Consider the following 22885-nt stretch of genomic DNA (forward strand, 5'->3'; position numbering starts at 1 on the left):
TCACGACAGCTGTTTTGTCAAGATAATTTCTTCGCTGCCTAACCAAAAATAAATGTGCCGTAAATATTGTTGCACCGGCTCGGTTTTCGTAGAGTCGTGTCACCGCAGAGCTCAGACAGGACGGAGAAACGCAAACCGAACACAACCCTAAAAATCACACAACTCAACGAAAGGACACGGCGCAGGGCAGGGAGAAACATGACAGGACACAGCGGTAAAAGTACACAATAACAAACGTATGTGTGCATGTGCGCGTGTGTACGTTGAACGTCTTTCACACCGTACGCAGCCGACCGCGCTAATCGTGGGGGCGCGACTAGCACAGTTGGAATGAAACGACGAGAAAAATTACAATAGCACACGGCCCAGAGGGAAAACACAACAACAAAAACAACAGAACACACACACACGCGCACGCGCGCACAACGGAAGCGCCAACACGCGTACACGCACTTGCTCTCCAACCGGATCTGGTAGCCGACGGTCTGGCCGACGCCCTCCCCTCGCTCCTCCGCCACCCTCTCGGCCGCGGCGACGGCAGAGATTCGGCGCGGCTGCGCGCAAATCACGCGGCACGGCGACCCCAGGCGGCTGCCCTCGTCCAGGATGTACTGAGGGATCTGCCGGGGGGGGGTGGGGGACGACACGGGCGGCGGCGCGCGCCGAGTGTTAAGCGGTGATCGGAGGCAGTCCTCAAGATCGCAATTCGGGGGTAAAAAAATAAAAAATAATAATCCACGTTCAACCCGCTCGTCGTGGTGGTGGTCACTGGGGAAATGAGCCCGACATGCTGAATGAAGGAGCGCCGAGTTCCAGGACCGTGCTGCGAGCACCTGCGTGGTTTTGCCGGAGCCGGTCTCGCCCAGCACCAGCAGGATGTTGGACTTGGCGATGGTGCCCAGCAACTGCTCCCGGAACGCGGCCACGGGGAGGGTCTGGCGGAACGCCTCCAGCTCCGATCGCCCCCGCGGCGGCGGGACCTGAGCGATCCCGTCGCTGAGCCGTCCGCTCGGCCTGCTCGCCTCGCGTCTCGCCCCTGCGAGTGACACGCGTCGAATTGCATCAGCGTCACGGGTGCCACGGTGGCTAGGAGATGTTGACTCCCTCGCCTGGTGTACAGGAGGTCGTGGGTTCGATCCCAACCCCGACATCTGCTAGATGTTAACTCCCTCGCCTGGTATACAGGAGGTCGTGGGTTCGATCCCAACCCCGACATCTGCTGCTGCTGTATATTTGGAGTCTGTGTCTCTCTCCCTCGTCATCATCATGGTGGCTAGATGTTAACTCCCTCGCCTGGTATACAGGAGGTCGTGGGTTCGATCCCAACCCCGACATCTGCTGTATATTTGGAGTCTGTGTCTCTCTCCCTCGTCATCATCATGGTGGCTAGATGTTAACTCCCTCGCCTGGTATACAGGAGGTTCGTGGGTTCGATCCCAACCCCGACATCTGCTGCTGCTGTATATTTGAAGTCTGTGTCTCTCTCCCTCATCATCATCATCACGGTGGCTAGGAGATGTTAACTCCCTCGCCTGGTATACAGGAGGTCGTGGGTTCGATCCCAACCCCGACATCTGCTGCTGCTGTATATTTGGAGTCTGTGTCTCTCTCCCTCATCATCATCACGGTGGCTAGGAGATGTTAACTCCCTCGCCTGGTATACAGGAGGTCGTGGGTTCGATCCCAACCCCGACATCTGCTGCTGCTGTATATTTGGAGTCTGTGTCTCTCTCCCTCATCATCATCATGGTGGCTAGGAGATGTTAACTCCCTCGCCTGGTATACAGGAGGTCGTGGGTTCGATCCCAACCCCGACATATGCTGCTGCTGTATATTTGAAGTCTGTGTCTCTCTCCCTCATCATCATCATGGTGGCTAGATGTTAACTCCCTCGCCTGGTATACAGGAGGTCGTGGGTTCGATCCCAACCCCGACATCTGCTGCTGTATATTTGGAGTCTGTGTCTCTCTCCCTCGTCATCATCATGGTGGCTAGATGTTAACTCCCTCGCCTGGTATACAGGAGGTCGTGGGTTCGATCCCAACCCCGACATCTGCTGTATATTTGGAGTCTGTGTCTCTCTCCCTCGTCATCATCATGGTGGCTAGATGTTAACTCCCTCGCCTGGTATACAGGAGGTCGTGGGTTCGATCCCAACCCCGATATCTGCTGCTGTATATTTGGAGTCTGTGTCTCTCTCCCTCATCATCATCATGGTGGCTAGGAGATGTTAACTCCCTCGCCTGGTATACAGGAGGTCGTGGGTTTGATCCCAACCCCGACATCTGCTGCTGTATATTTGGAGTTTGTGGTGTCTCTCTCGAATCGACGTGCGTTGAGCGTATTTGGCTGCTGCGAACGTCCACGTGATAAGCCACTTCATTCGAGCAATCATTTTGTGGCCAGGTCGCTGCTGATAAATGGCTACGCAGCTCAGCGCAGCCTTACCCGGTAAAATAATGCCTGAATAGATTAGTTGATAGAGGGCACCAATGGAGCACCACGGAAAAAAAAAACCGTCGCCGGCAACTCCAAAGCGGGAACGAACCTGGGTCAGAGCCGGTGTCGGGGAAGCGCTGCAGAAGCACACGGGCGGCGTGGCGCGCCCGTTGCGACAGCGCGAATGACATCTCGGCGCCCGCCACCTCCGCTGGCTCCTTCTTGCGCACGGTGAGGCGCTGCATCGGCCCCCCCCCCTTGCTACCGAAACGCAGCGAGGAACGTGGGGGGCAGCGTTAATTTACCGGTGGGCGGGCGGGTTAGGTGGGTGGGTGGGTGTGTGGGCGTGTGGGTGTGTGGGTGGGTGGGCGAGCGGGTAGACGGATAGGTGTGCATGCAGGCGCACGGGTAGGCGTGTAGGTGGGCAAGTATATGAGTGGGTTTGCGAGTGCGTGACGAGGCAGGCAGGCAGGTAGGTAGGCATGTAGGTGGACATGCATGTGGGCAGGCAGGTGCACAGGTAGATACGGGGAGCGGTACTGTAGCGGTTAGCACGCTGCTGCGCTACGAACCCGATTCCCGCTGACGGCCAACACCAGTGACAATTATCTGAACCGATCATATGCCTCTCCTAGGTCGACTCAGCCTCAAATGATTACCGAATGCAGTATGTAAACATCGCCACTCGGGAGACGAAGGCGATCAGGCGTGGTGCCGGCCACCCACCCGTGCCGGCCCTCATAGGTGCTCGCTAACGGCACCTCCTCCAACAGCCTGTTAAGACTACACGGGGGATCTTTGTCTTGTATAGGTTGGGTGGGTAGGTGAGCGGGTACGTAGGTTAGTGCATGCGAATCACAAGCTTAGTCCGTGCTCGCCAGTTGCCTGGGTGAAAGGTTGGGCTCCGTTTTGCCCTAACGCCTGGCCAGCTGGCTTCAAAAAAACGTAACCAATGAATGAGCCGATTTTCATCGCTCCCAACTCGGCAGTGGGATGGTCTCAGGCACGTTTTCTCCTCTTGGCTGGGCCGCTGTCCCGATTAGCACGGGTGGCTACGTGCAGTGCAAAAGAGGTTCTACTAGACGTGCCCACACACTTACATTCTCTGACACTGCCCTTGGCCGTGCCTTAGAACGCCAACGCCCCGCACAATCCCGCTCGCCTCTCTCTTGACAATGTGTCTCTTACCTTTTCGTACGTTCTCTAATCAATGTGCTTTCTCTATGCCGAAAACAAACTTCTTTGAAGCTGATTTTGCGTTGAAGTTCGTTGCCCTTCCCCCACGCCTCTGGTCAGCACGGTTTGGCTATGTACGGTGCGAAAGACGCTCAACATACACACGCTCCTGTCCCTGTCTCTTAGAGTTTAATTCAGAATTTGTTCCATTACAAAGACCCCCTCCCCGTGTAGCCTGTAACAGGCTGTCGGGGCAAGTGCTGTTAGGGAAGCACCTATGAAGGCCGGCACAGCAAACAAGGGGGGTGGGTGGCCAACACCACGCCCGGCCACCCTTTGTCTCCTTCGTGGCAATGTTTCCGCATCGCACCAGGTACTCATTTGAGGCTGAGTCGACCTAGGGGAGGCCCGGGAGCAGTTCAGACAATCGTCACTGGTGTTGGCCGTGAGTGGGAATCGAACCCGGGTCGCCAGGTTTGTAGCTCGGCGCACTAACCGCTACACTAACCGCTCCCCACAGGCACTCATTGGCATACGCGAAAAGCACGCCTATCTCAAAATCGTGTATGTCAAAAGCAATGTTCCCATAAGGGGCCGTCCATAAATGACGTCACACGAGTTTGGCCGATTTTTGACCCCCCCCCCTGCCCCCCTCGTCACACAGCGTCACAAAGTCAGACGCCCCTGAAATATGACGTCACAAAGTTCTGCCCCCCACACCCCCCAAACCATATTTCCATTTTTAAAATGAAACACGCTTCAAATCGCTTTACACTATTTTTTCATTGTAGTGCGTATTTAATGTGGCGCTGCACTCTGATGTTGTAGGAGAAAACATTTGTAGAATTATAAAATATTAAAAGTAATTCTATTAAAAAAATACTTGAAACTTTGCAGTAGAACGAAGCAAAATGGAGAGTACAATAATATCAATTACATATTCATTCCACAGAATGAAAAGCCCTGGTAGAATCATTAAAATCAAAATGTTTAATAACAATCATTCAAAATGTTTTTTACTAAATGTATGCATCACCATTCTCCCACGGAGAAGCGAAATGCTCCTTCATGGAATAAATAAAAGGTGACCTTAGTAAATTTAAAACATCAAATAGTTAATAATGAAAATTATTCAAAATTAGTGCCGTTATAACAATTCTATTTAATTAAGTAGATATTTAAATTTTGATTTAAAGCTTTCGTGACTGCAGTAATTCATATTCTTAGCTCTTTCGGTAAAGTCACGTTGAAGGGAAACAATAAAATAACAATATATATAAAACAATAAAAATTCTCACGACGTTTCGACCATAACGCCTGATGACGACCGTTTGTGTTATGGTCGAAACGTCGTGAGAATTTTTATTGTTTTATATATTTTTATTATTTTATTGTTTCCCTTCAACGTGACTTTACCGAAAGAGCTAAGAATATAGATATTTAAAGTTGCGCATTTTGATGTGACGTCACATTTCTCAACCCCTCCTCCCCCCCTACGTCACACATCGTCACAAACGTCTGACGCCCTCCATAGGTGCGTGACGTCATTTATGGGCAGCCCCTAAGTGATAATGATACAGGATTCGTCTTCTTTGCTTCTCTCGGTAAAGTCACCACCACCACGTGAGAGAATGAGAATAAAATAATAAAATCACGCGATACAATTCCCACGACGTTTCGCGAGATGAAGGGGGTTAGGGGATTTCACCGAGACTCGCAGAGATAGTCGCCTAAGTTATCCTTGCCCATATCAATACAACGGCACACAATATACAATAGAGGGCTTCAACAAAAATGTTAACACATTACGGGGCTGTCGCTTTTAATAGAAAAAAAAGAACGAATTTTGATTTAAAGCTTCCGTGACTGCAGGGATTCATATTCTTGGTTCTTTTGGTAAAGTCACCACCACGTTAGAAGGGAAACAATGAAATAATAAAAATATAACACAATAACAATAAAATCATCTGATGATGATTGCTTGTGTTGCGGTCGAAACGTCGTGAGAATTTTATTGTTTTATATTTTGTATTGTTTTATTGGTTCCCTTCTACGTGCAGGTGACTTTACAAAAAGAACCAAGAATAATAATTTTATTGTTTTACAATAATTTTATTGTTTTATATTTTTTATTATTTTATTGTTTCCCTTCTACGTGGTGGTGACTTTACCGAAAGAACCAAGAATAATAATTTTGTTTTACAATAATTTTATTGTTTTATTATTTTTATTATTTTATTGTTTCCCTTCTACGTGGTGGTGACTTTACCGAAAGAACCAAGAATAATAATTTTATTGTTTTACAATAATTTTATTGTTTTATATTTTTATTATTTTATTGTTTCCCTTCTACGTGGTGGTGACTTTACCGAAAGAACCAAGAATAATAACTTTATTGTTTTACAATAATTTTATTGTTTTATATTTTTATTATTTTATTGTTTCCCTTCTACGTGCAGGTGACTTTACCGAATTACCAACAATATGAATCCCTGCGGTCACGAAAGCTTTCAATAAAAAATATATCAATATTCATTAATTATTTCCAAGCAAACTACATTCGTGTGTTTTTCTTAAATGCATTCCGTTTAAACTTGTAACAAATATTTTTTTACGTACTGACAAATTAAAGGTTTTAATTCCACTGTGTGGTGCAATTATTAAACATTCTAACAATAACGTGCCCAACATTGTGTATACATATATTTAAAATGTGATTCACAGCAAAAAAAAATTAAGTATGCTTTTTAATGAAATACTATCAACCCAAATAAATGAACGGTTAACACACTTGCAACATGATAACAAACGTGATGTTAATATCTTCACAAAGTCAAAATGATTATCTCTCCTCCCCACTTGTCCGCCTTCGTTGGTCAACGCGTACCTCTGGAATCCTTCCCCAGAGCCACATTTCTCGTTGAAAGTTCTCACGAGTGTCAACATTTTCTTGTTACTTTACGTTAAAATGTAAACTCTTAATATGCTTAAATTTAGATTTAAAGCTTTCGTGACTGCAGTAATTCATATTATTTTTATTGTTTTATATATATTTTATTGTTTCCCTTCAACGTGACTTTACCGAAAGAACTAAGAATATATCTTAATATGCTTCCCGTAAAATAAAATTAAGCAACACAGTTGAGGAATACAAAGGCGGTGAACACAAGCAAATCGGACACATGCACGATCACAACGAGACGAGCAGAGGGCAAATAAGTGTTGTTGTTATTGTTGTTGTTGTTCTTGCTACATGTGTGTGTGTGTACACTGTGTGTGTACACTGTGTGTACACGTGTGTGTGTGTGTACACTGTGTGTGTGTGTACACGTGTGTGTGTGTACACGTGTGTGTGTGTGTACACCGTGTGTGTACACTGTGTGTGTGTGTACACTGTGTGTACACTGTGTGTGTGTGTACACTGTGTGTGTGTGTACACGTGTGTGTGTACACTGTGTGTGTGTGTGTACACTGTGTGTGTGTGTACACTGTGTGTGTGTACACGTGTGTGTATACACGTGTGTGTGTACACGTGTGTGTACACTGAGTGTGTGTACACACGTGTGTGTACACTGTGTGTGTGTACTGTGTGTGTGTACACGTGTGTGTACACTGTGTGTGTACACTGTGTGTGTACACGTGTGTGTGTGTACACTGTGTGTACACTGTGTGTGTGTACACGTGTGTGTGTGTACACTGTGTGTGTATACACGTGTGTGTGTACACGTGTGTGTACACGTGTGTGTGTGTACACTGTGTGTACACGTGTTTATCTTTAGAATGTGAAAGGGGGTCACTAACACCACTTGCCCCCTACAGCCTGCGAAGGCTACACGGGGGATCTTTGTCTTTGTGTTCACGTGGCGTGTTGTTTCACGATGTCCACGCGAACGACGTTAAACACCACCACCACCACCACGAGTTCGATCGATCGATTATTCGATCGATTGAAGGGAAGAAATCGGCGAAAGGCCCCCAGACTTGCAGGCCCCGAAGCCGGCTTTTTTTTTAGTTTCGATCGCTTTTTTAAAACGAGGGGTTAATCGATTAATCTCGGTCGGTACATTTTGTATTTTGTTTGTTTTAAATGTTTAAAAGTGCGGGTGGATTAAGATGGAAGTTTAAAAAAAAACTCACTCAGTCGCAAACTCCCAAGGCCAGCCGAGATCTTACAAAGTGAAGTGGAACCAAAATCGTGACGCTGACGGGCGAAACCAAATTGGTGACAAGCTGGGGGGGGGAGGGCGAAACCAAATTGGTTACAAGCTGGGGGGGGTGGGCGAAACCAAATTGGTTACAAGTTGAGGGGGATGGGCGGAACCAAATTGGTTACTAGCTGAGGGGATGGGCGAAACCAAATTGGTTACTAGCTGAGGGGGTGGGCGAAACCAAATTGGTTATAAGCTGGGGGGGGGGTGGGCGAAACCAAATTGGTTACAAGCTGAGGGGTGTGGGCGAAACCAAATTGGTTACAAGTTGAGGGGTGTGGGCGAAACCAAATTGGTTACAAGCTGGGGGGGGGTGGGTGAAACCAAATTGGTTACAAGCTGAGGGGGGTGGGCGAAACCAAATTGGTTATAAGCTGGGGGGGGGTGGGCGGAACCAAATTGGTTACTAGCTGAGGGGGGGTGGGCGAAACCAAATTGGTTACAAGCTGGGGGGGGTGGGCGAAACCAAATTGGTGTCAAGCTGAGGGGGTGGGCGAAACCAAATTGGTTACTAGCTGGGGGGGTGGGCGAAACCAAATTGGTGACAAGCTGGGGGGGGGTGGGCGAAACCAAATTGGTTACAAGCTGGGGGGGGGTGGGCGAAACCAAATTGGTGTCAAGCTGAGGGGGTGGGCGAAACCAAATTGGTTACTAGCTGGGGGGGTGGGCGAAACCAAATTGGTGACAAGCTGGGGGGGTGGGCGAAACCAAATTGGTTACAAGCTGGGGGGGAGGGCGAAACCAAATTGGTTATAAGCTGGGGGGGGTTTGTGGACGACTGTAACAGGGGGGCAGGTACAGTACTCTTGCGCGTGTTAAAGTACAGTGCGTATTAACAGGAGTCTACGGGGGGAGGGGCAGCACTTATCAGTTCTACGGAATTCTAGCCTCGCTGTCACGTGGTCGCCTTATCCGCGCTACGTTTTCTAAACGCGCCCTGCTAAGGCCTCGCACATGGTCGCAAACGAGCGTGGGGGGTATCGCGTCACCCCGGGGCCCGGCGGCGCGAAACGTCGGACCTCCCCCCTCCTATCAGCCCGCCGGCACCGCCACGCGAGGGAATAGTTTTTCGCGTGTAACCTCGCCAATGGCTGGCATCGGCGGAACCCGTCAGCAGGCAACGATGAACCAGGTAGGAGGGCGGCACGCGGGGAGAGAGGAGAGGGGGTGGTGGTGGTGCACCACGTGGTTCACACGGTGGTGTGGTGTGTGGGTGATGTTGTTGTGTAGGTGATGTAGTGTGTAGGTGATGTAGTGTGTAGGTGATGTTGTGTGTAGGTGATGTTGTGTAGGTGATGTTGTGTGTAGGTGATGTTGTGTGTAGGTGATGTTGTGTGTAGGTGATGTAGTGTAGGTGATGTTGTTGTGTAGGTGATGTTGTGTGTAGGTGATGTGTGTAGGTGTAGTGTGTAGGCGATGTAGTGTGTAGGTGATGTTGTGTGTAGGTGATGTTGTGTAGGTGATGTAGTGTGTAGGTGATGTAGTGTGTAGGTGATGTTGTGTGTAGGTGATGTTGTTGTGTAGGTGATGTTGTGTGTAGGTGATGTTGTGTGTAGGTGATGTTGTTGTGTAGGTGTAGTGTGTAGGTGATGTAGTGTGCAGGTGATGTTGTTGTGTAGGTGATGTAGTGTGTAGGTGATGTAGTGTGTAGGTGATGTTGTGTGTAGGTGATGTTGTTGTGTAGGTGATGTATGTAGTGTGTAGGTGATGTAGTGTAGGTGATGTTGTGTGTAGGTGATGTTGTTGTGTAGGTGATGTTGTGTGTAGGTGATGTGTGTAGGTGATGTAGTGTGTAGGTGATGTAGTGTAGGTGATGTTGTTGTGTAGGTGATGTTGTGTGTAGGTGATGTTGTGTGTAGGTGATGTAGTGTAGGTGATGTTGTTGTGTAGGTGATGTAGTGTGTAGGTGATGTTGTGTGTAGGTGATGTGTGTAGGTGATGTAGTGTGTAGGTGATGTAGTGTGTAGGTGATGTTGTTGTGTAGGTGATGTTGTGTGTAGGTGATGTTGTTGTGTAGGTGATGTTGTGTGTAGGTGATGTAGTGTAGGTGATGTAGTGTGTAGGTGATGTTGTTGTGTAGGTGATGTAGTGTGTAGGTGATGTTGTTGTGTAGGTGATGTTGTGTGTAGGTGATGTTGTTGTGTAGGTGATGTAGTGTGTAGGTGATGTGTGTAGGTGTAGTGTGTAGGTGATGTGTGTAGGTGATGTAGTGTGTAGGTGATGTAGTGTGTAGGTGATGTTGTTGTGTAGGTGATGTAGTGTGTAGGTGATGTTGTTGTGTGTAGGTGATGTTGTTGTGTGTAGGTGATGTTGTGTGTAGGTGATGTAGTGTGTAGGTGATGTTGTTGTGTAGGTTATGTTGTTGTGTAGGTGATGTAGTGTAGGTGATGTAGTGTGTAGGTGATGTTGTTGTGTAGGTGATGTAGTGTGTAGGTGATGTTGTGTGTAGGTGATGTTGTTGTGTAGGTGATGTAGTGTGTAGGTGATGTTGTGTGTAGGTGATGTTGTGTGTAGGTGATGTTGTGTGTAGGTGATGTAGTGTGTAGGTGATGTTGTGTGTAGGTGATGTTGTTGTGTAGGTGATGTTGTTGTGTAGGTGATGTTGTGTAGGTGATGTTGTGTGTAGGTGATGTTGTGTGTAGGTGATGTTGTTGTGTAGGTGATGTAGTGTAGGTGATGTTGTGTGTAGGTGATGTAGTGTAGGTGATGTTGTGTGTAGGTGATGTTGTGTGTAGGTGATGTAGTGTGTAGGTGATGTAGTGTGCAGGTGATGTGTGCAGGTGATGTGTTGATGTTGTGTGCAGGTGATGTGCTGATGTGTGTAGGTGATGTGCTGATGTTGTTGTGTGCAGGTGATGTGCTGATGTTGTGTTGGGTGATGTGTGTAGGTGAGGTGTTCAGGTGATGTTGTGTTGGGTGATGTGTGCAGGTGATGTGTGCAGGTGATGTAGTGTTTGGTGATGTGTGTAGGTGATGTACTGATGTGTGCAGGTGATGTGTGCAGGTGATGTACTGATGTGTGCAGGTGATGTGTGTAGGTGATGTGTTGATGTTGTGTGCAGGTGATGTGCGGATGTAGTGTTGGGTGATGTGTGCAGGTGATGTACTGATGTTGTGTGCAGGTGATGTGTGTAGGTGATGTGTTGATGTTGTGTTGGGTGATGTTTGTCGGTGATGTGCTGATGTTGTGTGCAGGTGATGTGTTGATGTAGTGTTGGGTGATGTGTGCAGGTGATGTGTTGATGTTGTGTTGGGTGATGTGTGCAGGCTGAATTTGTAGAAGAAGTGGATGCGCTCTCCATCGTAATGAATCGGATGGGGAAGGATTTATTTCACATGGGCTACTACCTTGAAGCCCTCAAAATCTACGAGGAGGCTCTGTCCCTGCAACTCTGCCACTCCGCCTCTGTCGGCAGGTATCGTCAAATGCAGACGCATATCGTGACATCTAACGGGCAGGTTCCAAATGGAATTTGTGACATCTCAGCTTGGTCACACGCGTACGTCGTCACGGAATTGCCCCGGCGTTGACAATAATAATAATCAACGTGGTTAAATTTCGATTTGAAGCTTTCGTGACTGCAAGGATTCATCTTCTTTGGTTCTTTCGGTAAAGTCACCACCACCACCACGTAGAATGAGAATAAAATAATAAATTGATAAAATAAAATAACACAATAATAATACTCTCACTACAGCGCTGTCCTACCAGACAGTCTTGTCCCCTTCGCCTGATGAAGGCCGCTTGTGTTGTGGCCGAAACGTCGTGTTAGAATATTATTATTGTGTTATTTTATTTTATCAATTTATTATTTCATTCTCATTCTACGGTGGTGACGGTGGTGACTTTACCTTAAAGAACCAAAGAAGAATAATCAATGTGGTGGCGCTGATCGGCTGGAGGTCACAACGTGAGATTGTTACAGGGTCAAGGAACGCGGTCGCAAGGTAGCAGCTGCTGTGCGTTGTGCGATGGAGACTCGGCGCTTGTTGCGCAACCATCCCGAGTCGGGATTTTATTTGAACTTTGATTTGCTGACTCCTCCCCCCCCCCCTTCCCTCAACCGCCTGGGATAAGAAGGCTCAACTAATCGAGTCTCTCACCTTTCTGAAGAGATGCCGCGACTCTAAGCTGTCTCTCTCTCCCCTCCTCTGTTCCGACCATGGATGAACTCGTCCGTCTGAACGGGGCCCGTAGCTATCCGTGGTGCTAAAGTTGAGGGCGCTTTGTTTCCTCTCACACAGCTTAAAAGTCGTGATCTGAACGTGGCTCTCTCACTCCAGCACTGTCCTACCAGACAGTCTCGTCCCTTCACCTGATGAAGGCCGCTTGTGTTGTGGCCGAAACGTCGTGAGAATTTTATTGTGTTATTTTATTTTATCAATTTATTATTTTATTCTCATTCTACGTGACTTTACCGATAGAACCAAAGAAGACGCCTGCTTCACGTTTCAGGGCAAGTGCTCCTTTGATCGCTATCAAAGGGGTAACTTATCCCAGCCCCTCCCTTAACCTGTGTATATATAATCCAGGTCGTCTCTGAACTGTGCTCCCGACACATATTCTGCGTTGACTTTTACACCCGAAGACGGAAGCTCGTGTTGCCTCCGAAACGTCCGTGATTTAATTGTTTTGTCTTATTTCATTTTATCTACGCGACTTTACCGAATGAAACCAAAAGAGTTATGAATCCTTGCAGTCACGAAAGCTTCAAATCTAGAATTTGATTTGAAGCTTTCCGTGACTGCAAGGATTCGTGCTCTTTGTTTTTTTGCGGTAAAGTCCCACGTTAGGTAAAAAAATAAAATAATGAAAACGACTAAAAATGAAATCGCGACGTTTCGGAGGCAACACAAGCTTCCGTCTTGTTTATGAATACCACGAAACATTTTAATAGTAATTGTTTTAACAGAAAGTAGTCACTTTTGACTGTTTATTTACCATGCATTAGGCTAGGCCTAGACTTGTACCGATCATTCTTGGCTGAGACCAAAAACAATCAGTGTAATTGCATTAAATAAAGTACCCACAGTAAATAACTCGTGAAATTAACTTAAAGTGAAGAGAACTACCAATAGAGACAGGCACCGAGGGTAGACAAAGGAATACAGAGATACAGGAGAGACAGCAAGACAAAATACAAAGGCAAAGATCCCCCGTGTAGCCTTAACAGACTGTAGTGGCAAGTGCTGTTAGCGAGCACCTACGAAGCCGGCACCGCACAAGAGGGGGTGGGTGGCCAGCACCACGCCCGACCGCCTTTGTCTCCCCAGTGGCGATGTTTACTACACACCACACCAGGTACTCATTTGAGGCTGAGTCGACCTAGGAGAGGCCCAGGACCGGTTCAGATAATCGTCACTGGTGGTGGCCGTGACTGGGAATCGAACCCGGGTAACTGAGTTCATGGCACAGTGCCACCAACCACTACACATAGAGACAGGCATCAGCTGGGTCCGAGATGTAATAACGGGTGATAATGCTTCCCCTTGTAGGCCAGGCCTATGCCAGGAGGTGTTTGTGCTTTCGTGGGATGAACTGTTGCATTGGCAGTAAATGCCCTTTAAAAAAAAAAACTAGAGACCTTTGCTGTAAATCATGACATTCATTCATTAATCGCTGCGAGTGGATTTCAGTGAAACAAACCCCGAGTCGTGGCATTAAGCGACAGCTGACGTGTGACTCCTGGCAGAGTTGTTTCCCTGCTCTTCTGCAACATGGCCATGACTTACGTCAAGTTGGGGAGATTCGAAGATGCTGTGACCATGTCGTGCAAGTCCATCGACGCTGACCGGCAATGGTGCAAGGTATTCATTGCAGGCGGCAAGCCACACCTTTGCACGAGTCATCATCATAGTCAACAACGCGAATTGTCGTCTGTGTAAATATGTACGCTGGTCAGATGCTACGTTAATTCATATTTGGTATAATCCTTTTGGCATTGCCAACTGCTTTTCAAATGCATTTGGAAGTTGTGCCATCATGTGCCCCCCCCCAACGGAATTTGTTTTACAGCCCCCAGGGAGAGATAGGCCCGCTCAACAGCAATGTGGGATGTCACGCAGACGGGGAGTTGAGGGAAACACAGCCACACACACACACAGAGAGAGAGAGACGGGAGGGACACACAGAGACAGACACAAATCTAGACACGTATCAAATATTTCCTAGATAACCTGCATATGCTGTTGGTGCACGTGCTCCGACCAAGCACCTTCTCTAAGGCTGGCACAGCCCCGGCGAAGGCGATCGTGTTACGTGTGGAGTAAGCGTCTCAGCGGTTTAGCGCGTTGCTCTTAACGACCCCACCACCTGTGTTCAATGTCCACCCACAGTTAAAACTGTTGTGAGAGATATCCACACTTGTCCTGGGCCCTTGCCCCGGTGTACAGGGTAGTCCCCAACTCACGACGGAGATGCGTTACGACGACCCCCCCATCGTAAGTCGAAAAATGGCCTAGCCCTACCCAGGAGTCTCAAGAAATGGTGATAATTTAGCATAACAGAGCAATTTACAGTACCGTACTGTATAAACTATATAGTGTATGTATTTATTAATTACTATACTGTGTTGCACAGTAAAATTTAAAGTAAAAAACAAGGTAAATTCTTTGCCTACCCACATGAACTGCAATTTCATAGAAAGTTTTTTTCAGTAAACAATCCCACACTCATTGCCAACACCAGTGACCATTATCCGAACCGTTCCTGGGCTTCCGCCGAGTTCGATTCGACCTCAAATGCGTACCTGGTGCATTGTGTAAATAATCGCAACTTAGGGAGACACGGGCAGCCCAGCATGGTGCTGGCCACCCACCCCCTCGTGTGCCACGCTGGTCTTCATAGGTGGTTTGCAAAACAGCACTTTCCCCAAAAGTCTGTTGAGGCTCCAAGGGGGGATCTTTGTCTTTGTGTGCAGGGTTACTATCAGCTGGGCACGGCGCTCGCTGGGCTGGGCGAGGCAAAGGAAGCGGTCGCTGCGCTGCAACATGGCCTGGCTGTCCTGCTTGTCTCCTCTGGCCACACCGTCAACCTCACCGTTGAATTCCTCATGGAAATGTTCAAGGCCATGAACCGTTAGTATGCCTTGGGATCATTAGGCGCAATGTCATACGGTTTGTGGGCACACTTACCGCAACACAGGCACGTGTGGTTTTAGATACAGAGGTCACCTCCTAGATGATGTGGATCTGTGTAGCGTGCATCTAAATGTGATTTGATCTCTTAGGCACGTGTGGTTTTATATACAGAGGTCACCTTCTAGATAATGTGGATCTGTGTAGCGTGCATCTAAATGTGATTTGATCTCTTAGGCACGTGTGGTTTTAGACACAGAGAGGTCACCTCCTAGATAATGTGGATCTGTGTAGCGTGCATCTAAATGTGATTTGATCTCTTAGGCACGTGTGGTTTTAGATACAGAGGTCACCTCCTAAATAATGTGGATCTGTGTAGCGTGCATCTAAATGTGATTTGATCTCTTAGGCATGTGTGGTTTTAGACACAGAGGTCACCTCCTAGATAATGTGGATCTGTGTAGCGTGCATCTAAATGTGATTTGATCTCTTAGGCACGTGTGGTTTTAGACACAGAGAGGTCACCTCCTAGATAATGTGGATCTGTGTAGCGTGCATCTAAATGTGATTTGATCTCTTAGGCATGTGTGGTTTTAGATACAGAGGTCACCTAAATAATGTGGATCTGTGTAGCGTGCATCTAAATGTGATTTGATCTCTTAGGCACGTGTGGTTTTAGACACAGAGGTCACCTCCTAGATAATGTGGATCTGTGTAGCGCGCACACGCGCACACACAAATGGTAAGTTTTTTTCACGTAAATGTTCCCTTCGTTTTTACACCCTACGGTGTGACATTGCTACGTTTTTGTCTTTTACGTATGCTCCCACGCTTGACTTGGTGGCCTTTCTGTCTGTGTTGGCCGCAGGCAAGACCGACAACAAGAGCCTGTTCGTAGGGGTTCTCCGCATGCTTCAAGAAGAACCGCTGCTGCACACGGAGAAAGTGTGGCAACAGCTGCTGCGCGAGATGGCAGAGCAGGGCCTCTGGAAGGCACGTGCGGCCGACCGCGAGTCGCGCACGCCAGTCGTGTCTGATGCCCCTACGGGCGCGGCGGCGGCATCTCCCGCTCGGCCTCGTGGGATCGTGTCACGCGTCTGCTGAGAGTAAGGCGACGTTTGCGGGCACCCTGGAGCATCGTACGGCACAACGACGGGGGTTTTACGGCGCTCCGTTCTGCCGTCAGCTTGGCGCGTGTGAATTGGCACGCGCAGCGTTCGCGCCGTCTTGGACGCGCGCGAACGCTCAACGAGCGGCGTTTTAATGTTGCGCGATCCGTTCGATGCACGCCCAGTTCCCGTAGTGATCGTGCCCTGTTCGAATTAACGGCGGTGTTTTCCAACGACTCGTGCTGGTTTTAACCTGGCCGACGTTAATGCTTGGGGGGGGGGGATAGCCCTCTTGTCGTGGAACGTGTGTGGGTGATGTTGGTTTTTATTTGTGTCCGGTGTGCAAATAACAGGAGATGTACATAGTGGCGTGTACGCCCGATGACCTCCGACCCCTAAATTCTGTGGTGGGAGTGGAGCCGGCGTCATTAGTGAGTCTCTACTCCCTCTTTCAGGTGGGTCGATGAGTTTGCGATGTGGCCGTAGAATGTTTCTGGTCATACCCCTGTCATTACCTCCCGTAGCCACCAGTCCCTTCACACTCACAACTGATACCCCTGTCATTACCTCCCGTAGCCACCAGTCCCTTCACACTCACAACTGATACCCCTGTCATTACCTCCCGTAGCCACCAGTCCCTTCACACTCACAACTGATACCCCTGTCATTACCTCCCGTAGCCACCAGTCCCTTCACACTCACAACTGATACCCCTGTCGTTACCTCCCGTAGCCACCAGTACCTTCACACTCACAACGGATACCCCTGTCATTACCTCCCGTAGCCACCAGTCCCTTCACACTCACAGCTGACTCCCCCTGTCGTTACCTCCCGTAGCCACCAGTCCCTTCACACTCACAACTGATACCCCTGTCGTTACCTCCCGTAGCCACCAGTCCCTTCACACTCATAACTGATACCCCTGTCATTATCTCCTGTAGCCACCAGTCTCTTCACACTCACAACTGATACCACTGTCGTTACCTCCCGTAGCCACCAGTCCCTTCACACTCACAACTGATACCCCTGTCATTACCTCCCGTAGCCACCAGTCCCTTCACACTCATAACTGATACCCCTGTCATTATCTCCTGTAGCCACCAGTCCCTTCACACTCACAACTGATACCACTGTCGTTACCTCCTGTAGCCACCAGTCCCTTCACACTCACAACTGATACCCCTGCCATTACCTCCCGTAGCCACCAGTCCCTTCACACTCACAACTGATACCCCTGCCATTACCTCCCGTAGCCACCAGTCCCTTCACACTCACAACTGATACCCCTGCCATTACCTCCCGTAGCCACCAGTCCCTTCACACTCACAACTGATACCCCTGTCATTACCTCCTGTAGCCACCAGTCCCTTCACACTCATAACTGATACCCTTGTCATTATCTCCTGTAGCCACCAGTCCCTTCACACTCACAACTGATACCCCTGTCATTACCTCCTGTAGCCACCAGTCCCTTCACACTCATAACTGATACCCTTGTCATTATCTCCTGTAGCCACCAGTCCCTTCACACTCATAACTGATACCCCTGTCATTACCTCCTGTAGCCACCAGTCCCTTCACACTCACAACTGATACCCCTGTCATTACCTCCTGTAGCCACCAGTCCCTTCACACTCACAACTGATACCCCTGTCATTACCTCCCGTAGCCACCAGTCCCTTCACACTCACAACTGATACCCCTGTCATTACCTCCTGTAGCCACCAGTCCCTTCACACTCATAACTGATACCCTTGTCATTACCTTCCGTGGCCACCAGTCCCTTCACACTCACAACTGATACCCCTGTCATTACCTCCCGTAGCCACCAGTCCCTTCACACTCACAACTGATACCCCTGTCATTACCTCCTGTAGCCACCAGTCCCTTCACACTCATAACTGATACCCCTGTCATTACCTCCTGTAGCCACCAGTCCCTTCACACTCATAACTGATACCACTGTCGTTACCTCCTGTAGCCACCAGTCCCTTCACACTCACAACTGATACCCCTGTCATTACCTCCTGTAGCCACCAGTCCCTTCACACTCACAACGGATACCCCTGTCATTACCTCCCGTAGCCACCAGTCCCTTCACACTCACAACTGATACCCCTGTCATTACCTCCTGTAGCCACCAGTCCCTTCACACTCACAACTGATACCCCTGTCATTACCTCCTGTAGCCACCAGTCCCTTCACACTCATAACTGATACCCTTGTCATTACCTTCCGTGGCCACTAGTGCATTCGCACTGTAGGCTGACTCAACCTGTCGGTGATCGTTCGTAAGGTCATGCAAAATAGTCAAAACCTTTTTTACCCTGAGCTGCATTGCCATGTAGTCGTATGTCCTCATCAAAGTTAAGTTTAATACCATGATCAAGAATATTCATATGCGGTGGCTGTCATTATCAACGTTTCGACTCCAATCACCAGGATGTATTCTAAATTAATGTTCAGATACTGAGTGTGGCCAGTTCCCTGTCTTGGGCACAGTTCAAACAGCAGGGTATGGCCTCTCTGGTGATGCCTGTGCTCGAGGAAGGAGTTTCCCAGGTTCACGTGAACTTGTTATCATTCCAAGCCACCAAGCCTGTTCGATTTCCAACTACTGTGCTAATTTATTTTTTGCTACATCTGTTTTTTTTAACTCTTGGAACTCAAAGATAACACACAAATGTCTACAAGGGACAGACAAGATCGCATTTTTTTAATTCTTTTTTGGAAAAGTCAAATATACAGCAGCCTCTAACGCGTGATTATTCTCTAATCGACGTTGTTCCCTCTCCCTGTCTCTCGGTGCATTCCAATGGATGTCTCGCCGTGATTTTTTGCGTAATTTCCAGCTTTTATTTTCCGGTGTTTTCCCAGCGGCTCTCTGCGTTTCTCATCCGTGTCTTATTAGGCGGTGATTGTGATCTAAGCAACCTGCCGGGTGGCTCAGTGGCAGAGCAAACGGCTCCCAGTTAGAGGGCTGTGAGTTCTAATCCTGGTTGGGAGTTCACTTCACCCATCATCATCACCCCTCAACCGTTTGATAACAAAGCAATCATCATCAGCTGTGAAAACCACAGCAAGAAAATTTGAAAAAAAAATAATTCTTGCTGTGGTTTTCACACCTGATGATGATTGCTTCTTGTGTTGCAGTCGAAACGTCGTGAGAATTTTATTTCGATTTAAAGCTTTCGTGACTGCAATGATTCATCTTCTTTGGTTCTTTCGGTAAAGTCACGTATTTTATTGTTTCCCTTCTACGTGGTGGTGACTTTACCGAAAGAACCAAGAATATGAATCTCTCTCTGCAGTCACGAAAGCTTTAAATCAAAACTTTAAAATGAGCAACCACTTTGTGAGGATGTCAGCGGCAGTTGGCGTGTGGATCGACTCGCCCTCCCACCGTAGAAACGCAGAGTTTACACCGCTGGCTAGGGCCGTGAAACAGCAGATGAGCACCGCTTCAACTAATTTGGGGTAGGCAAATCACTTTTGACTTAACCTAAGCGAGAACGGTTTCAAGGGAGGAGACCCGTGGTGAACTGGCGTGTGGAGGGCCCTCCCGTGTACTTTTTGACCAGTGTCCTCTTGCCACAGCTGCTGGCCCCGGGTCAAGAGAAGTGGATCGCCGTTTTGGTCACGTGGCTCCTCAGCCACGGCGCGAAGCCCGCCTCCATCGGCGCCAACCCCTTGCACGCCGCGATGATCCTCATCCTTCACAAGGGCATTGATGGTAAGTAGCAAGAAGTGCGCGGTGATTCTTCGAGGTGCGCAAGTGGGAAACGCGTAAGAGTGTGTGTTAACCCAGGGGTGCTATTGTATTGCACGTATGTTTAATTAATTTTGCGCCGTTTTGTGTGGTGGGTTCTGGAGACACTTTGGATAGGCAACTTCTTTATTACAGTACATAGTTCATAGTTAGTTCATAGTTCATTTATTTGGTATAGCCCTGTGAGCCATTCGGCTCTTGAATCGGGTGCAACCGCAACAAACAAAAAACATGAACAAGAAAACATCTTAAAGTGACTTTGTGTTGACTGTGCAAACAGAAAATACAGGAACAAAAATATCAAAATATTCCTGAAATAGCACCGTACACCAACGCTGTGTGCAAAAATCCCAGTGGGATGCAAGTCAAATAACAACAACAACAACCACAAGACAACTAAGATTAAGGCCATCAGTCTAACTCCGCCACGTGGCGGTGAGCGGCCGTCTACGGGCAAACTGGCCGGCACGTCGGTTCGCCACCCGGGCCACGTCGCGGGCTCGGCGCCTGCTTAGCTCGCGAGAACCGACAGGGTCGGGAGGCGCGCCTCCGGGCGATTGGCGCAGAGAGCCGCGTTTCTCAGGAGCTGCTTATCGCTTTGCGCCGTGTTTTTTTTATCTGTCGCCAGACGAAGAGGGGCTGCGCGTCCTGAAGCTGCTCTTGGAGAAAGCCCCGAACGTCAACGCGAGGGACGCGGGCGGCAACTCCCTGCTGCACCTCGTCTTCTCTTCGCCGCCCTGCTAGGTGCGTGGCAGGACCAAGTCTGGATCGTGACTCTGGCTCGACTCGTTGTTTAGCCGTGGCTTGGGGCGAGGAAGGAGATGGTATAGTTATCTCTTGAACGGGGGTCACACCCCTCAAAACTGTACCACCAACAGCCTCATCCCACACGCACGTGCAGCCACGGGCCACCAATCGCTTCTGCGAACCATTTACTAAAAACCACATGGGATAAAAACCACGTGCTTCATACAGTACACAAGGCAGTGACATATTACCGTGTTAGAGTACTCGAAGGCACCAAATTCGTTATGCGCCGTTTCTGCATGATCCAGAAGCCATATATACATGAACCAGAAGCCATATATACATGAACCAGAAGCCATATATACATGAACCAGAAGCCATATATACATGAACCAGAAGCCATATATACATGAACCAGAAGCCATATATACATGAACCAGAAGCCAAATATACATGAACCAGAAGCCATAAATACATGAACCAGAAGCCATATATACGTGATCCAGAAGCCATATATACATGAACCAGAAGCCATATAAACATGAACCAGAAGCCATCTAGACATGAACCAGAAGCCATATATACATGAACCAGAAGCCATATATACATGAACCAGAAGCCATATAGACATGAACCAGAAGCCATATAGACATGAACCAGAAGCCATATAGACATGAACCAGAAGCCATATAAACATGAACCAGAAGCCATATACACATGAACCAGAAGCCATATATACATGAACCAGAAGCCATATATACATGAACCAGAAGCCATATATACATGAACCAGAAGCCATATAGACATGAACCAGAAGCCATATATACATGAACCAGAAGCCATATAGACATGAACCAGAAGCCATATAGACATGAACCAGAAGCCATATATACATGAACCAGAAGCCATATATACATGAACCAGAAGCCATATAAACATGAACCAGAAGCCATCTAGACATGAACCAGAAGCCATCTAGACATGAACCAGAAGCCATATATACATGAACCAGAAGCCATATATACATGAACCAGAAGCCATATATACATGAACCAGAAGCCATATAGACATGAACCAGAAGCCATATAGACATGAACCAGAAGCCATATAAACATGAACCAGAAGCCATATAGACATGAACCAGAAGCCATATATACATGAACCAGAAGCCATATATACATGAACCAGAAGCCATATATACATGAACCAGAAGCCATATATACATGAACCAGAAGCCATATATATACATGAACCAGAAGCCATATATATACATGAACCAGAAGCCATATATACATGAACCAGAAGCCATATATACATGAACCAGAAGCCATATATACATGAACCAGAAGCCATATATACATGAACCAGAAGCCATATATATACATGAACCAGAAGCCATATATATACATGAACCAGAAGCCATATATACATGAACCAGAAGCCATATATACATGAACCAGAAGCCATATATACATGAACCAGAAGCCATATATATACATGAACCAGAAGCCATATATACATGAACCAGAAGCCATATATACATGAACCAGAAGCCATATATACATGAACCAGAAGCCATATATACATGAACCAGAAGCCATATATACATGAACCAGAAGCCATATATATACATGAACCAGAAGCCATATATATACATGAACCAGAAGCCATATATACATGAACCAGAAGCCATATATACATGAACCAGAAGCCATATATACATGAACCAGAAGCCATATATACATGAACCAGAAGCCATATATACATGAACCAGAAGCCATATATACATGAACCAGAAGCCATATATACATGAACCAGAAGCCATATATACATGAACCAGAAGCCATATATACATGAACCAGAAGCCATATATACATGAACCAGAAGCCATATATACATGAACCAGAAGCCATATATACATGAACCAGAAGCCATATATACATGATCCAGAAGCCATATATACAAGAACATAGTACTGAACTGCCACCGTACATCGTCAGCGTACTTACCAGACATACGTGAGCAATGTTTTTAATCAAGTGATATCTCCTTCCTACGACGATATATTAATATATTTTTTTTTAAATAAATACACATCATGTACAAACATGCCAATGGCCTGTAACTTTGTTGGCGCCAACATGCTTTTTCTCGTTGCCCCACTAGCAGCGCGAGTAGCCCAAATGTTGTTGTGGGTGAGTCCAGCCACGGTGTTCACCACGGGCCAGCTTCGTGCAAGCGGCAAAACAGCGGCACGTTTCAGACGACGGGATTAGAGCGCTACCCAATTGAGTTTGGGGGGCTTCCTCCGATGTTGGAAAGTCAAGTTCAGGGGCCGTCCATAAATGACATCACGCACC

The 22885-nt window shown here is 47.7% G+C and overlaps 2 protein-coding genes across 2 annotated transcripts in view; one reads left to right on the forward strand and one right to left on the reverse strand.

Moving 5' to 3' along the window:
• LOC142912162 (3'-5' RNA helicase YTHDC2-like) overlaps positions 1-7816 on the reverse strand; it is a 161108-nt gene extending 153292 nt beyond the window's left edge. Inside the window, exons 1-4 of the mRNA XM_076060465.1 lie at positions 7753-7816; positions 2549-2700; positions 834-1036; positions 454-620 (exon numbers count right to left, since the gene is read on the reverse strand). Of these exons, the coding sequence (XP_075916580.1) occupies positions 454-620; positions 834-1036; positions 2549-2684 (506 nt within the window). The 5' untranslated portion in view covers positions 2685-2700; positions 7753-7816. The remainder of the gene's footprint in view (positions 1-453; positions 621-833; positions 1037-2548; positions 2701-7752) is intronic.
• An 840-nt stretch (positions 7817-8656) lies between these two features.
• LOC142912163 (TPR and ankyrin repeat-containing protein 1-like) lies at positions 8657-22253 on the forward strand. The gene is made up of 8 exons (XM_076060466.1): positions 8657-8955; positions 11091-11239; positions 13517-13631; positions 14744-14900; positions 15769-15893; positions 16363-16464; positions 19607-19742; positions 20407-22253. Exons 1-8 carry the CDS (start codon positions 8911-8913, stop codon positions 20520-20522), a joined length of 945 nt encoding a protein of 314 aa, XP_075916581.1. The 5' UTR covers positions 8657-8910; the 3' UTR covers positions 20523-22253.
• The last annotated feature ends 632 nt before the right edge of the window (positions 22254-22885 follow it).

The sequence above is a fragment of the Petromyzon marinus genome, unplaced genomic scaffold (genome assembly GCF_048934315.1).
Source record: "Petromyzon marinus isolate PM22_M1 ecotype Great Lakes invasive population unplaced genomic scaffold, UKy_Petmar_22M1.pri1.0 PM_G_Scaffold_190, whole genome shotgun sequence".
NCBI lineage: Eukaryota > Metazoa > Chordata > Hyperoartia > Petromyzontiformes > Petromyzontidae > Petromyzon > Petromyzon marinus.

Excerpts from the sequence above, each read along its gene's own strand:
- LOC142912163 (XM_076060466.1), top strand. The coding sequence starts at position 8,911 with ATGGCTGGCATCGGCGGAACCCGTCAGCAGGCAACGATGAACCAG. Across the intron at positions 14,901-15,768 it reads AATGTTCAAGGCCATGAACC|GCAAGACCGACAACAAGAGC; the intron begins GTTAGTATGCCT and ends TGTTGGCCGCAG. Across the intron at positions 19,743-20,406 it reads CCTTCACAAGGGCATTGATG|ACGAAGAGGGGCTGCGCGTC; the intron begins GTAAGTAGCAAG and ends ATCTGTCGCCAG.